The sequence below is a fragment of the Lipotes vexillifer genome, unplaced genomic scaffold (assembly GCF_000442215.2).
Source record: "Lipotes vexillifer unplaced genomic scaffold, Lipotes_vexillifer_v1.1 scaffold21, whole genome shotgun sequence".
Lineage (NCBI taxonomy): Eukaryota > Metazoa > Chordata > Mammalia > Artiodactyla > Lipotidae > Lipotes > Lipotes vexillifer.
The window spans coordinates 3,340,306-3,356,809 of record NW_006774065.1 but is presented as its reverse complement, the minus strand read 5'-3'; the positions used below and the strand labels follow the sequence as shown (position 1 = coordinate 3,356,809).

The following is a 16,504-nucleotide window of genomic DNA, read 5'->3' as shown; positions in this document are numbered from 1 at the left end:
ATATATATATATAGGCCTTGTAATTTTACTTTGAACTGGGCCCCACAAATTATGTAGCTGGTCCTGGTCAGGTGTAATTATGTCTAGTTTCTATGTCACCCCATCTCTTGAACTTTCTTACACTGAGGCAGAGTAAGATCACTTCTTAGATTGGAAGGAGCTTAAGTACATTGACCAAAAATGACATCAGATTAGAGAATATATGGGAAGAATCAAAAGAAACTGATTAATAATGGTTACTTCCTGGGAGGAAGAATTACATCTTACTATACAGCCTTTAACAATATTTAATTTTTACCATCTACATATATAACCTTTCAAATAAATGTAAGGAAAAATTTTTAAACATCAACATACTAATTAGTGTCTTTATCTCCACACTGAGTCTCTTATTTTCAGAGCAGCTGTCTTTGGCCAGCAAACGCACCCTAATGAGTGGGAGTTGTTTTACACTGTTTCGAAGAGCTCTGGGAATAAATTATTTCCCATCCGAAGGTTTAAATTTAACAGAGAAAGAGCCACTGATAGAAGCTGCAAAATTTGGTTGGTTCCTGGTTGCTGTTTTGGATTTCAAACACGGGGATTTTTCTGTGAACACTGAAGGGTAAGATAAATACACAAACAGAGCAATAACTGGCTTCTGCTTAATTGCAGGGTTGAGATACGTAAATTAGTGTATATTTGAGTGATAGCATCCACACCATAACATAATGTTATGTAACATTATATGTCTTTCTGAGCTTCAGACCCTTTCTCAACTTATAATCACCTTATTCATGATGAATTCCTTATCATCATCCCTGATTTATTAAGTATAGAAAAAATATACCCATGCAGAAGATATGAGAAAGCCAACACCCAGAAAGTGACTGAAACATGCTTCTTGTCATTGGTCCAAAACCCATAAAAATATCTTCCCCATCCTTTCTTTTTTTTTTTTGCGGTACGCGGGCCTCTCACTGCTGTGGCCCCTCCCGTTGCGGAGCACAGGCTCCAGACGCGCAGGCTCAGCGGCCATGGCTCACGGACCCAGCCGCTCCGCGGCACGTGGAATCTTCCCAGACCGGGGCACAAACCCGTATCCCCTGCATCGGCAGGCGGACTCTCAACCACTGCGCCACCAGGTAAGCCCAACCTTTCCCATCTTAATCTCCAGTCAGGGACTGACATGTGCTTGCAAGTACACACAGACCCAACCCAAGCACCAGTCCAGCAGAACAAAACAGGGGAGCTTCCGAAGGAAAATCCAAGCCTCCGAAAAACCTGCACGAACCCCCTCGAGAGATCTACCAATACCCGAAAGAGCTCTTGTCTGAGCATAGGTGCAAAATGAATTTACACACTGGTGGAGAGTGTGCACAATTGCTAATAAGATATTGGCAACTTTGCCCAGAGAGAACATAATCTTTAACACTTGCACTAAGTTATTAATAAGCCAGCCACTTATTAACAAAATGTTGGTATCCTTTGCTATCAAAAGAAAGAAAAGGGAAAACAAAAAACAAATATGTATATTTTAGCAACAAAATAAGATAAACTAATCAGAATGCAGTTTATTGATAAGACAGATATCAAATACATCATTTATATGGAGGGAGGGAGTATGAACAAGTCCAAAATCATCTACTCTGCACAGTGGTCCAGTGGGGATGTTCTCACTAGAGAAGATTTATCAAGGGCACCCCATGAAAGGGCAGGTCCTGATGCAGCTGCCGGAAGAGCATCGCACACCGGTTCCTCTCCTGGGTCTTCCCCAGGGTGTGATAGAGTCTGGCCTGGAAGTAAACGACGTCTCTGATCTGCTCTTTGCAGTCTACCTTTGCAAAATAGTTCTTGGCTTCACTGAGGTTCTCAATGGCAGCCTCAAGAACTGATGGAAAATGGGGAAAATACCGCACATATTTAACTCAATGCTTCACATATAGTTTTCAAAGCTTAATAGCTATTTTTATTGATTTAACATATACCAGAAACTTTTACATTCTACTCTTTGAGAAGAAACAAACAAACAAACAAAAAAACACCACTAAGTCATTAGTACTGATTTCCAGCCTCACACCTAGTTCTGTAGGGTTAAAATAACAATTCACTTGCCCTCAACCTTCATGCAAGTATGCAAGTGAAAGCACTTTAAATGCTGCATGAAATTATAACATATATTTGTGAACACTCAAAACTTAAATACTGTCCGAAATTTAATGTCTTTTCTTCTTCTGGGTCCTAAATTTTACAAGTTTTCTGTAATAGTATTACCTAACAATCTCTGTATGGTTTCCTACCTGCTGCTTTCTTCAGTGGCTCATAGGAAGCTGCTGAAGCCACCTGGCACTTGGCCACCAAGAACATGGCACGGCCTTTGTCCAGGACAGCCCCGTCTGCCAAGATGGGCTCAATGGCCATGTGGAGAAGACTTAAGGCCTGTTCTGGGATTCCAAGGATGAGCTGAAAAAGAAACATCATGGTGCTATACGCACCCACACCCACTGCCGACTACAGGAAGGGCTTCATTTCTGGCTCTTCTCTTCTGAATGGCAATGTCTGGCTTATTTTCTCCCTGACATGTACTATCTTTAATGTGCACCACACTCTTAGAAAACATAATGTGTGACAATCAATTTCAGGCTACAATAGATAAGGGAGGGAGTAGTTATTTACATTATAGAAAGGTTTCTGTCTTTACAAAAATCTTTTACATTGATGATTCAAAAAGGTTGAACTAGCTGTATAAGAATCACTAGGAGAAAAGGAACCACTTTTTAAAAATTCAAAAATATATAGTAAAATAAACAAGAGTACACTAGAAACATCCATTTAACAGAAAATAAACAGTAATGGAGGAACAAGATGTAAGACATATAGAAAAATATAGCAAAATAGAAGTAAATCCTTTCAAATCCATAATTAAATTAAATGTAAATGGCTTAAACTCTTCAATTAAAAGGAAGAGATTGGCAGAACAGATTTTTGCAAACATGATACAACTATATGTTATCTATAAGAGACTCACTTTAGATTAAAAGACATAAATAGGCTGAAAGTAAAAGGATAGTAAAAAAAGATATTCCATGCAAACAGTAACCAAAAGAGAGCTGGACTGATTATACTAATATCAGACAAAATAGATTTTAAGTCAAAAACTGTAATAAGAGACAAAGAAGGACATTATATACTGATAAAGGGCCAATTCATCAAGAAGATACAACAATTATAAACATATATACACCAAACAACAGAACCCCAAAATATATGAAGCAAAAACTGACAGAACTGAAGGGAGAAATAGTTCAACAATAATAGTTTCAGAGTTCAATACTCTACTTTCAATAATGGATAGAAACTTAACAGAAGATCAGCAAGGAAATAGAAGACTTGAGCAAGACTATAAACCAACTAGCCCAACAACAGGAGAACACATATTCTTCTCAAATGTACATGGAACATCTCCCAGGATAGACCATATGTTATGCCACAAAATAACACTCATATTTTAAAAGGTTGAAATCATACAAAATATCTTCTCTGACCATGTGAAGTTAAATTAGAAATCAGTAATAGAAGGGAATCTGAAAAATTCACAAATATGTGGAAATTAAACAACACACTTGTAAATAATCAAAGCGTCAAAGAAGAAATCACAAGGGAAATTAGAAAATACTTTGAGATGAACAAAAACACAACATACCAAAACTTATGGGATGCAGTGAAAACCTACAGGATACGGTGCTCAGAAGAAAATTTATAGCTGTAAAAGCAAACACTAAAAAATAAAAGAATCTCTGGGGCTTCCCTGGTGGCGCAGTGGTTGAGTCCACCTGCCGATGCAGGGGACGCGGGTTCGTGCCCTGGGCCCGTGAGCCATGGCCGCTGAGCCTGCGTGTCTGGAGCCTGTGCTCTGCAACGGGAGAGGCCACAGCAGTGAGGGGCCCGTGTACCGCAAAAAAAAAAAAAAAAAAAAAAAGAAAGTGAAAAGACAACCCAGAGAATGGGACAAAATATTTGCAAATCATATATCTGATAAGCGTCTAGCAACCAGAATATATAAAAACTCTTACAACTGAACACTAAAATTAGACAACCCAATTTAAAAACGGGTAAAGGACTTGGACATTTCTCCAGGAACATATACAAATGGCCAGTACTCACATGAAAAGATGCTCCATATTATTACTTATTAGGGAAATGCAAATCAAAACCACAATGAGATATAACTTCACACTAATAAAATGGAAAATAACAAGTGCTGGCAAAGATATAAAGAAAGTGGAACCTTCATACATTGCTGGTGAGAATATGAGATGGTACAGCCGCAGTGGAAAGCAGTTTGGTGGTTCCACAAAAAGTTAAACAAAGAACTATATGACCCAGCAATCCCACTGTTAAGTATACCCAAGAGAAATGAAAACATATATCCAGAAAAAAACTTGTACATCAATGTTAAGAGCTATTTATAATAGTCAAAAGGTGGAAACAACCCAAATGTCCATCAACTTATGAATGGATAAACAAAATGTAGTGTATCCATCCGATGGAACAGTATTCCATTAGAAGGAATCTAGAACTGACTGACACATGCCACAACATGAATGAATCCTGAAAACATTATGCTAAGCGAAGAAGCCAGACACAAAGGCCGCACACTGTATGATCCCATTTATATGAAATGTCCAGAATAGGCACACCCATAGAGACAGAAAATAGATTAGCGGTTGCCAGGGGCTGGAGGGAGGAGGAAATGGGGAGTGACTGCTTTAAAAAAAATGGGTCTGGGGTTTCTATTTGGTGTGGTGAAAATATTCTGGAATTAGACAGTGGTGATGTTTGCAAAACAATGTAAATATTCTAAAAACCACTGAACTGTATACTTGTGTGTGTGTGTGTGTGTGTGTTTTGCGGTACGCGGGCCTCTCACTGTTGTGGCCTCCCCCGCTGCGGAGCGCAGGCTCAGCGGCCATGGCTTATGGGCCTAGCCGCTCCGCGGAATGTGGGATCTTCCCGGACGGGGCACAAACCCGTGTCCCCTGCATCGGCAGGTGGACTCTCAACCACCGCGCCACCAGGGAAGCCCTAAACTGTATACTTTTAAATGGTAAATTTTATGTTATGTGAATTTTATCTTAATTAAGAAAAAAAAATCACTGGGGAAGCTGGTAAGGAAAGTAGACTCCTAGGCTCCTCCCCTAGAGATTCTGACTCTGTAGGTTTGAGGCAAGGCCAGATATGCAGATATTTTTTAAATCTCCCCAATAATGCTGATGCATGGTTTGGGGAACCTCTGCTTTAGTTAGTAAATTCCTCCAGTAAGTTCAAAATTCATTCATTCAATAAATATTTATTAAAAACCTACTATGTGTGGATCCTATTAGGTACCACAGGATATAGCAGGGAAAAAACAGTCCCTTCTCTCATGGTCTTTACATTCTACAGGGGGAGACAGAAAACAAACATAAAATACAATTTAACTTCCAAAACCTTTCAATGAACACATGACTTCCTCATTTCCTTATTCATTCTCTTGTTAAATCAAGCACAGCTCTGGGCCAGCTAAGTCATTAATATGATGCAAATGTCCTCAATGAAGAGGCACATCCTCCTTAGTAAATACACAGCTCGGTAAAGCCAGCACCACTGGGAGGTGTCAGCTTGTCACCAAGTTCACAACTCCAGACTTCCATGGAAGGCTTGCACAGTGACACTACCTTCCCAGATTTCAATATTAAGAAGCAAAAGCTCATTACTACCCTTTTCAAAACCAAAGAGTAGTAACAGACTCACCAGTTCTTGAGCACAAATATGTGCTATAAAAACAGAGATCAGCTTACCTGGGCAAAAGCCAAGTTCAGCACTGTTTCAGAGGCCAAATGCTGCAACCGGTACTCCTTGGAGAGAGCCAGAGCCTGCAGAAGCACAGGCAGCGCGATGGTAGGGGAGGAAGATCGCCAGTACAGCTCTGCCACAGACAGCAGGACACTACCCACAAAGAGGAAGACATGGGATGACAATAACCAGCACAAAGTACCACCTAGGTGAGATGTACAAAAGCCCTCCCTTACCTGATCACCATTTCTGTATTCCTGATTTTCTGACAATGAATCAACAATTTTTGTAAAAGCTTGTGCGCCTCTGACATTTGGTTCTGAGCTTGTAGTACAATTGCTTTTCTGACACAGAAACAAAATAAACACAAATGGTTATGTTGATGTTTTGCAAGCGTTGTAAGTAGAGTCACTTTCAGGTTTAGAATCTCTGTTTCCTCAATTAGACTGTAATTGTAACCTCCCAAGGGGAATAACTGTGTCTGATATAATTTTTCTTAAAAGAGAAAAAAAAATTGTGTATGTGTGTGTGTGTGTGTGAGCACATGTGTGCACACACACACATACATGCACACAAGAAAAAAGTCTGGAATTATAGATAGCATGTTAGTGATTATCTCTGGGTACTACTTAACTCCATTTTGTTTATTTGTATTTTCTAATGGTCTGTAATAAATAGGTAATAAATAGAAAAAAAATGTTTTTTTCCTAAGCTAATCAATTAAGTCACACACAAAACAAATAAGAATAAAGCCATTTGGGAAATACTTCATTCTGGGGTTGGAGTTTTCAAAATTTCTTACCTGTATACACCCTCTATGCTATTAAGAGCTGTGATTCCTGTAACAATTGAATCAGCCAAATGATATTTGCCATCATTCATTGCTCTGTCAAACTGTATTTTTTGATCACACAGCATCCATAACTAGTAAGAAAAAAAACACAGTTAAGAACAGAATGGCAGGGGCTTCCCTGGTGGTGCAGTGGTTAAGAATCCACCTGCCAATGCAGGGGACACGGGGTCGAGCCCTGGTCCGGGAAGATCCCACATGCCACAGAGCAACTAAGCCCGTGCACCACAACTACTGAGCCTGTGCTCTAGAGCCCGCGAGCCACAACTACTAAAGCCCGCGCACCTAGAGCCCGTGCTCCACAACAAGAGAAGCCACCCACCGCAAGGAGAAGCCCAAGCACCACAACGAAGAGTAGTCTCCACTTCCCGCAACTAGAGAAAGCCCGCACGCAGCCAAAAAAAAAAAAAAGAACAGAATGGCAGACGTTCACCTCATTATTCAACAAAAACATAAAAGTATTTTCACTTGCTTAACAAATATCCTTACAATTCACACACTTTTTTTTTTAGATTTAAAAAATTTTTTTAAATATTTCAAGTCTGTGAAAAAGCACTAAGAATAAAATAACAAAACATGTATAGCAACCATCAACTTTGTCAAATCACAACATTTTGCTTTACTTGCTTTGGATACTATTGCACATTATTGAGGTACTTTGCAAATTCCATTCTCCTCTTTCTGTTTTCAAAGGAAGCATTTGATTTGTTGTTTATCATTCCCATTTTTTTTAAAAGAATTTTTTTAATGAGTGATCTATGATGATTGATTATTCATTCATTCATTTATTTACCGCACGGCATGTGGGATCTTAGTTCCCCGACCAGGGATTGAACCCCACACCCCTTGCATTGGAAGTGAGGAGTCTTAACAACTGGACCACCGGGGAAGTCCCCCCAATCATGTTTTTATACTTTTACAAAATATTTACTTATCCTTAAACAATATATAGTATGAAAAAAAAAACAATATATAGTATGATCTTACATGTTTTTAAACTTTGTATAAATAAATAGTATCATACTGTATGCATCCTTTGACAACTTGCTTTTAAGCTCAACATTATTTTCCGGAGGCTTACACATGTTAATACAAGTAGTTCTAGTTCATTCCTTTTCACTGATGAATAGTTTTCAATTGTATGAATATGCAACAACTTATCTATTCTCGTGTTGATGGGTATTTAGGTACTTCCAATTTCTCACTCTTCTGAACAATGCTGCAGCAAACACTCCCCTATAACATCCCCTGTGCTGTGCAACAGTTACCTTGGGTATACAGCAAGCCGTGGGAAAGCTGGGCTGTAGGACATATGCACCCTCTCCTTAACACAGTGCCCATTTGTTCTCCAGATGGGTCACACCAGTTTACACTCCCCGCCGGCGGTGTATGACATGACTCATTGCTCCACACCTTCACCAACAATTGGTGGTGTCAGATATTTTACTTTTGGCCAGTCTGATGGGTACGAAATACCTCATTATTTTTTCATTTGTATGTCCCTTGATCAATAGTCAGGCTGAGCATCTTTTCATCTCTTTACCAGCCATACATGTTTCTTCTAGAATGTGAGTTAAATTGTGTCTTTTTTTTTTTTTTACTGTGCACCTTCTTAAAAAATGCCTAGAACCATAATCGAAACCACTCCATCACATTAGCACTACCACAGAACCACGCTTAATTCTTTTTCCCCACAGCATCCTTGGGTGCTAGCTTCTATTTTGTTTGCTTACCACCTTTCCGTCTGGGTACTCTGAATTCAGATCACAGCCGGCAGCAGTGAGATCCCAGCACAGCTCATAAGCAGACGGGCACTCACACCATATCTAATGAGGTGGGGCCAGCCACCCATGTGAACGGAAGCTCCCCCACCCCCGGCTCAGGGACCAACAGTAGGAGATTCCCAGGCCATGGTCTCTCATGATTTCAAATTCCCTAATTTAGTTAATACTAAACTTGGTAAGGGGAGGAAGAGAAAGAGGCCCCTCGTAATAGTTTTCTTGGCCCCATCAGAGATGGAAATTGGTGCAACAAGGAACAGAGTGCCTAGGACTGCTTTATAAAGTTCATTCCCTCTGCATATATCTTGCCAAAAGGTTATTCAATTCTGGGAGGAAAAGGTTAGAGCTGCCAAGTAGGAGAAAACAGAGTAACGAAATGGAGACCTAATTCTTGATCTATCAAAGGACACTGACGATTTCTTTGCTTGTTCCCATACAGTTAGAGGTATAAGGAATACTAATTTAAAACCACGAAGACAGAAATGAAGAAAGTAGCCCTACTTTAATCTTTTCTCAGAGTTTATTCCTCAGCCTTCTGGAACGCATTTTACAGAGTCTCCTATGTTGACCTCAAAGCACAGAGGTCACAGAAAGGAACCAAGACACAAGAGGCTGAGGGGAGACTCTAAAATACCCTATTTTGACAATAATACAGTAAAAATGGTATTTTCAAAAATAAATCGATGACGCACAAAAGGCAGGTTACCTGGGCATGCTGACTGTTAGGTGGGAATCGCTCCTTCAAGTGCTTTAACACTTCCGAAGCTGCAGCAAAACAGCCCTAAAATAGAAAGCCACAATTTGTTTAGCACACCTGTGCTGACACCACACCTGCTATCCCACTCACAGGACATGAGTATGACTCACCTGTTCTTGGTGCAGCAGCCTGACGACCCTAGGCAGAGACTGTCAAATATCAAGGAGCCATTTTTTTTAGGCTCTAATGTATTTCACTTGTACATTAAAAAAAATTTTTTTTAATTACACCTGTAATACATGTTCACTCTAGGAAAAAAACTTACAAAATACATGTGAACAATGAGAAAAAGGCAAATTACTTTTAATCCCACCAAAGATAATCACAGTAATTTCTCGGCACATATCCTTCTGAACTTCTCATATTCACATGAATATAAAACATATAAGTATTCCAAAAATAGGTATACATACCATTTTTGTAAATTGCCTATTTACCACATGGTAGGTACTCAATAAGTATTTTTTGAATGAATGAATCTTTCCAGTGTCAACAAATACAAATCTATACATCACAGTATTTTATTAGGTGCTTCCTTGATGGCGCAGTGGTTGAGAGTCCGCCTGCTGATGCAGAGGACACGGGTTCGTGCCCCGGTCCGAGAAGATCCCACGTGCCGCGGAGCGGCTAGGCCCGTGAGCCATGGCCGCTGAGCCTGCGCGTCCGGAGCCTGTGCTCCGCAACGGGAGAGGCCACAACCGTGGGAGGCCCGCGTACAGCAAAAAAAAAAAAAAAAAAAATCTCCTAGTTTGGGATATTTTGATTGTTTCCAACTTTTTCCATTTTAAAAATGCTAGAATGATTATCTTGGTGGATACATCTTTGCATACTTGTCCAATTATTTCCTTAGGATAATACCTTAGAAGTAAAATTGCTGGGCTAAATGGTAGGAACTTTTAAGCTTTTTGATAGGTATATTACTAAATTACCATACAGAAATGTACCAAGTACTCTTTTTTTTTTTTTTTTTTTTTGGCGGTACGTGGGCCTCTCACTGTTGTGGCCTCTCCTGTTGTGGAGCACAGGCTCCGGACGCACAGGCTCAGCGGCCATGGCTCACGGGCCCAGCCGCTCCGCAGCCATGTGGGATCTTCCCGGAGTGGGGCATGAACCCATGTCCCCTGCATCGGCAGGCGGACTCTCAAACACTGCACCACCAGGGAAGCCCATACCAGGTACTCTTATACCAGCATTCTACACCTTTCTCCTCCCCTGATATTTAAGCTTCTTTGCCTATTTGTTTGATGAACCTGGTTATTTCACTGTATTAATTTGAATTTCTTTAATGACTAGATTGAAATTTTTTCATGTTTTATAATCATTTATGTTTTTTCTGTGAATACATGTTCATGTCTTTTTTACACTCTTATATTGCTAGAATGTCTATCTTATTAAGCCCCCAAAAGCTTTTCAATTCGTCCCTATCCTTTGATCAGGCAGTATATCTTCAGTCTATACAGAAGCTCAGTTAGACCACAGGTGAACTCCTATTTGAAGTGAATTAAGTAGAAAGTATACTGAATTATAATAAAAGATCATTAATCTTTTTATTCTTGTGATTTTAACTGGCCAGTCTTGCCAATTATTTTCATTACTACCATACGGAGTTGGGTGTGTGGAACTAGGTGGCTGTCAAACCTTCAGGCCAAGTAGAGAGAACAGTGCACACGGCAGTAAAACCCCAAAACATTCCTATTGTGACGTGCCATTTCCTGAGGCTGGGAGAGGAATGTGACACGTTGAACCAGAGTTACGCAGAAAGAGTAAAGGGGGCCGGATCTCTTAGCACTTCCTCTGGGCTGCAGGAGGAAGCTCACAAACAGCAGTTCAGACCCCATAACTTCTTTATAGGTTCACCCAAGCCCCAGTCACTACCACAGCAAAGTGCAGCATCCAGTTTATCTAGAGATCAGTTTCAGGACACAACTGGAAGCACAACACAAAGGAAATAAAAGAGCAAATGGAAATTCATGATAAATCTGCCTTCTCCACAGCTGGCCAAGCTTAATTTCATAGGTGTAAGTCTAACCTGTGTAAGTGAAAATGCGACAGTCATCACCTCAGTGGGTTTATCTACATGGTCAATGTTCTGACACTAGAAAAGTCTTTCTAAGGCAGGTTGAGAAGAGGTGGGGAAAGAGACTGAATTGAAATAAAGTGGCCACTGACTGTCTTCTAGCTGTACAGTTGGAGGTCTCCTAGCACATCCATTGGAGCCAGGCAACAATGGAGTCAGCAGGTGTTTCACATAAGCCCGGAGATGGAAAGATTAATACAGACCCAAAGAGCATGGTATTACCCTCAGAAAAAATCACAGAACTATTAACAACTGACCTCGGAGAAAGCTGAGGCTAAAGAATTGAGCCAAGACCAGATTTTTGTAAAGCGGTTCTCCATTCCAGGACATGAAGAAATAATTTCTACCCTATATCACTCAAAGAGAACCAAAGGGAAGTTATTCCACTCTTCAAGCTTGGGGTCAGTGGGGAGAATCCTATTTGAAAACGTCACAAGGGGACACTTTAAATGGGTGGATTGTATGGCATGTGAATTCTATCTCAATAAAGTTGTTGGGGGAAAAAAGTCAAGGTGAGGCTCATACCAAATACCTAACTGAATGTTCACTGACTCATTTATTACAAATGCTCCACTTAACCAAGGCACCAGCAGGGGAAAAGAATCCACGTTAAAGAGGTTCCAGAACCATTACGAGGGGGAAAAAAAGACCAAGAAAGTGATAAATGTGCAACATTCTGGAGGAAAGCAAACAGCAAGAGCAGCTGGTCTGCTGTCTTAATGTCACAGAGCTCGGGCGCTGCTTCCCAGATACAGGAAGATAGCAGCTGATGGAGGTGCAGGCAGACGCCATCAGCCAGAGCCCATCCATGCCCTTCGTTTACACAACCACTTAGAGGATTGTAAAATGCTAAAGTATGTCTAGTAGAGGGAAGTATTTATAGACTTCTGAAAGGGGTGGAAACCACTCAAAGATTTTAGGATGCAGATTAAGGAATATTGAGTGCTACGATGCAACCTAACGATCATTATTATACCACAAAGAGGTGGAGAAAATAATATGATCAAGGAAATGTGCTTATAGCAAGGCAGCAGTTAGTTAGAGGGCTCTGGATAAGAGCTTTCCCTGACCTTTTCCCATGGAAGAAGATACTTTTGAGCAAAGGGGAAAGGAAGCCTACAGCATCATGACAGACCCTTTAATCAATCCCCTATAAAGAGAACTGTGTGAAATTACTTGGGCTGTAAGTAAAGGTAATGCCCTATTCCAACTGTCTTTCTTTGGAGTCAATCAGACCTGGGTTGAAGATCTGACACTGACATTTACTGGCTGTGGGTATGGGACTTAGCTCCCTGGAGCTCAGTTTCTTTTCTGTGAAATAGGGGTGATGATAAAGCTGATCTTACGAGGCTACTGTAAGGAATCAGGAAGATGATACATGTAAATTTCTAAGCACAGGGCCCGGCACAGGACAAATGTACAACAAACCTTGGCTACTGTCATCTTAGCTGTACTCTTATTACGTTCCTCCCTTTCCCACAAACATACACAGCTCTACTACCCTAAATTTCAAAGACTCCTTTTTATTCCATTTGGTACATAGAAACAGCTGACCTCTCACTCTCTTCCCTGATGCCGAAAGAGATCCCAAGTTCAACAAACCTTGCAGACTCCACACCCAGTCCATTTCTACTGGTGGGATTTCACCCTTCCAACCACTTGCATCCAACCAGACCCGTCCAGTGCTTTTCTCAAGCACTAGAGGACAGAAATGGCGGGGCCTATATGGCTCCAGAAGCACAGGGCCCGGCCACCTGCCCACCTGCTCCGCGTGCAGCTCGGCGAGGTGGCCCAGCGCCACGGCAAACGATTCCGTGTTGTTCTGCTGCACGCCTGCATTCACCGACTCTAGGCTGTTCATGCTCAGCAGCAGCTGGGCTTGCTGCAGGGCCATGGTGCTGGGGAGGAGACACAGGAAGCCCCGTCAGTCAAGAGACACAGGCTGCCCTCAGCCACACCCTACAGTTACCTTGGGTGGAAACAGGAGGAAGCAGGCTCTGGCTTCCGGGGAGCAGCTGCCTCCCAAAGCCAGTTCTCCTGTCCTCGGGACGAGGAGAGCAGAAAAAGCATCCTGGATGTGTAGCCCCAAAGAAAACATAGTGGTTACGGCACAATTGGGAGCTCCAAGCTCCAGATCGCCCAACTGCCTCTAATTTTCCCTGTGGTCACAGTATGTTAATTAGTTTTCACGGGTAAATTCAGACCTGATGCCATCCTGGCACCGGCTGTTCTGACAGTGGAAGCAGTGGCTAGTGTCTGCAGCTGTTTCAGACCACGTCGTGCCAAAAATTATTTCAAGTACAAAAACAAGACTGATAAAAGAGGCACTTCCTTTCACGACTGAATTCCTAGAAACAGCACATTGTCTAGGTGAGGCAGCTCCAGGATTAAAGATCTGGCTCGGAAGTTTACTTCCAAGCTACAGGATGCTAAATGGGAATTACACACGAAGCTGGAAACAGTCCAGAGAATACATCCTGGGTAACAGGGAAGCAACTTTCTTTACATAGCAGCTTTTGGGTTAAGGGGGTGCTCGGCTTGAGTGACTGTGGCCCATGCCTCCTGCGAACAGGAAGAAAGGTTCCCATCTCAGAGTGCAGGGGCATGGTGCTTGGAGTCAGAGGACCTGGGCTTGAGTCTGGGCTCTGTCACTTGTTAATTCGTTTGTGATCTGGGGCAGATCAGATTTGTGAACCTTGTCCTATGCATCCTGGAATGGAGATCACCCCCCAGTTAACCTCCCAGAGCTGTTGGGAGGAGTAAATAAAAATGCGCATAGGAAAAATCTTTGCAAAGTCTGTGCAAAGTAGAAAATGTTTTAAAATTCTAAAGCTCTTTCTTTAATCCCCTGTACAAACAACCTCCATCCATCTGGCCTTCAGAGAACCCGTTTGCTGGCTTCTGCTCACCTATAAGAGGATTCGTGCCCTCATAGCCCCGAAGACCCACCTGCGGCCGTAGAGTCTCCAGATGGCTGTTTTCTGTGCGATGCTGATGTCGATGAGCTCTGACAGGCTGTGTTTCCAGTGCAGGAGGTCGGAGTCCTTTAGGGCATCCATAAGTTTGTTTGCAGTCTTCCCAGCAAAAGCTCTCTGCTGAACTAGGGACTGTATTCCCAGAGAGGCGAGGTACTAAGGGGACAGACATACGCACGACTCATGATAGAGATTACGTGACAAAATTTTGTTTTGCTCTTCAGAAATCTGGCATATTTCATTTCAGCACATGCACAATGACAGCACTATTTAAAAAGAAAGTACCTGTAAGCCTGACCCTGACCCATATGTGATATGTTCCTGAAAAACTGGGGATGGAAGAGAGGGTAATAGTACAATGGGAAGAGCCAGGGCTTTGAAATTAAATGGATCTAGACTTAAGCACTGCCTCTGCCATTTACTGTGTGACCTGGGGCCAGTCACTTAGCTTCTTAGACAAGCCCATCTGTAAAATGGGCATCACACCCATCATAAAGAACTATTTTAAGGATTAAAATTAAATAGTATATATCAAACAGTGCTGGGCACATTATGTGGTAGGAGATTAAGAAAGGCTGCCTATTATGAGCATAATTATCTTTTCATTAACTTCTGGTATAATTTTCAAGGATGAAAGATCAACTAAAAAAAGTCCACTTAAATCCGTAACAAAAATTGTGCTTAAGAAGTCTATCATTTATTTTTTAATTTTTTTTAGACAGAATAAGGTTCTTTGAGCAATACTAATCTAGATTCTAACAGTCATTACTATTTCATGTGTAGAGACTACGCCCTTTCAATGCCCCTCAGTATTTGTCATCGAGGAATATAATTCGGGTCCTTCCCTGTTACTCAAAATGAGAAAGGACAAATCTGCTGGTCAGGTTTACTGGTTCCTGGCTTTGTTTATTATTTCAAATAAGGATCAGCAAACTTGTTCTGTAAAGGGCCAGATAGTAAATAATTTAGGTTTTGCAGGCCACAGTTGGTCTATGTCGCATATTCTTCTTTGTTTTTTTCTCCCAGCTATTTAAAAATGTAAAACCCATTCTTAGCTTGAGGGCCATACGTAAGCAGGCAGTGAGCCAGATCTGGCCCATGGGCTGTAGAGTTTGCCAATCCCTGGTTTAAAAATAAGCCTTCCCTAAAAATTTTCTAAATAAATATGTGTAAGTTAGTGTTGATAATAAACTAAACAAAGATCTCATCAAGTTGATAAATGGAACTTTCACAGATGTTATTAGGATGAAGGGAGCAGAGAGAAACCTATCAAGAGAATTTAGTGGTTTAATAAATAAGGTCACACGAAACTACCAAGAATAAAACCATACCATTTGTTTAAACAATCTCACAGAAAGATGAGCCTTACCGGTAACCCAAAATGTACAGCTTTCTTCACAGAATGTTCTAGAAGAACATAGCTATCAGATCTCTTCTGTCCCAGCACATAAAGCCAGCTCTGGCAAGAGAAGTCATCAAAATGTATCATAACAATAATAATGTCTAATTTTTTGTTGAAAGCATCAGCATGGTTGTAAGAACAAATTAACAACAGACAAGATAAATCCTCTAAAATACACTTTCACAAATTATAAACCTAAATGAAACCCATCAAACACATTAAAACCATCAGACTGAAATAATCAAGCCATTTATCTTCTTCACCTCTGAGAGCAGTGAGTGAAGTGGCAAATGTTCCAGAAAAAAAGCATGAAGCCCCCATATGGCCTGTAACTGAGAAAGTGAAATTCTCAGGTGGTTGCCGAAGTCTGTGTTCTACTTGTGCTTGGTGATGATGCTTTGACAGGACAAGGTCTTATCCAGTTACCAGTATTGCAAACAGCCTTGTTAATGCCAACGCTTGATGCGGCAGTTTTGCATGGCAAGCTGCATTAAAACTTGTAGACAAGAAATGCCTCCAAAGTAAAATGGACATCAAGAATTAAGAAAGATAAATAAACATGGGTTGGCTTTCCTGAATTTCCCTGACCATCTAACTAGTTTCCCATCACTGCTGAGGACCTCCCAATTCAAACAGGGCCTTTCGAAGGCCAACTCAACCCCAAGGGCAGAACTTCCAAGACAGGAAGGTGGCCTCACCAAGCAATGCTGGAGACACACGTGATCGTTGGACTCCTGGGCAATCCTAATCGCCTCCTGCAGGGCAAGCTCTGCCTGTTGACTAATGACAGACTGAACATTAATAACTCATTAACAACCACAATCATGTACAGGCAACAGTAACAGGAA

At 41.2% G+C, this 16,504-nt stretch overlaps 1 protein-coding gene across 2 annotated transcripts in view; it reads right to left on the bottom strand.

Annotated features, from left to right (window-relative positions):
• Positions 1–1,437: 1,437 nt before the first annotated feature.
• ANAPC5 (anaphase promoting complex subunit 5) overlaps positions 1,438–16,504 on the bottom strand; it is a 37,159-nt gene continuing 22,092 nt past the window's right edge. Inside the window, exons 8-17 of one of the 2 annotated variants that reach the window (XM_007448712.1) lie at positions 16,355–16,436; positions 15,624–15,713; positions 14,229–14,371; positions 13,042–13,177; positions 9,152–9,226; positions 6,617–6,738; positions 6,051–6,158; positions 5,820–5,967; positions 2,280–2,442; positions 1,438–1,870 (exon numbers count right to left, since the gene is read on the bottom strand). In XM_007448712.1, the coding sequence (XP_007448774.1) occupies positions 1,659–1,870; positions 2,280–2,442; positions 5,820–5,967; positions 6,051–6,158; positions 6,617–6,738; positions 9,152–9,226; positions 13,042–13,177; positions 14,229–14,371; positions 15,624–15,713; positions 16,355–16,436 (1,279 nt within the window). In that variant the 3' untranslated portion in view covers positions 1,438–1,658. Of the gene's footprint in view, positions 1,871–2,279; positions 2,443–5,819; positions 5,968–6,050; positions 6,159–6,616; positions 6,739–9,151; positions 9,227–13,041; positions 13,178–14,228; positions 14,411–15,623; positions 15,714–16,354; positions 16,437–16,504 lie in introns of both variants that reach the window. The other variant, XM_007448711.1, reaches the window with a different exon arrangement.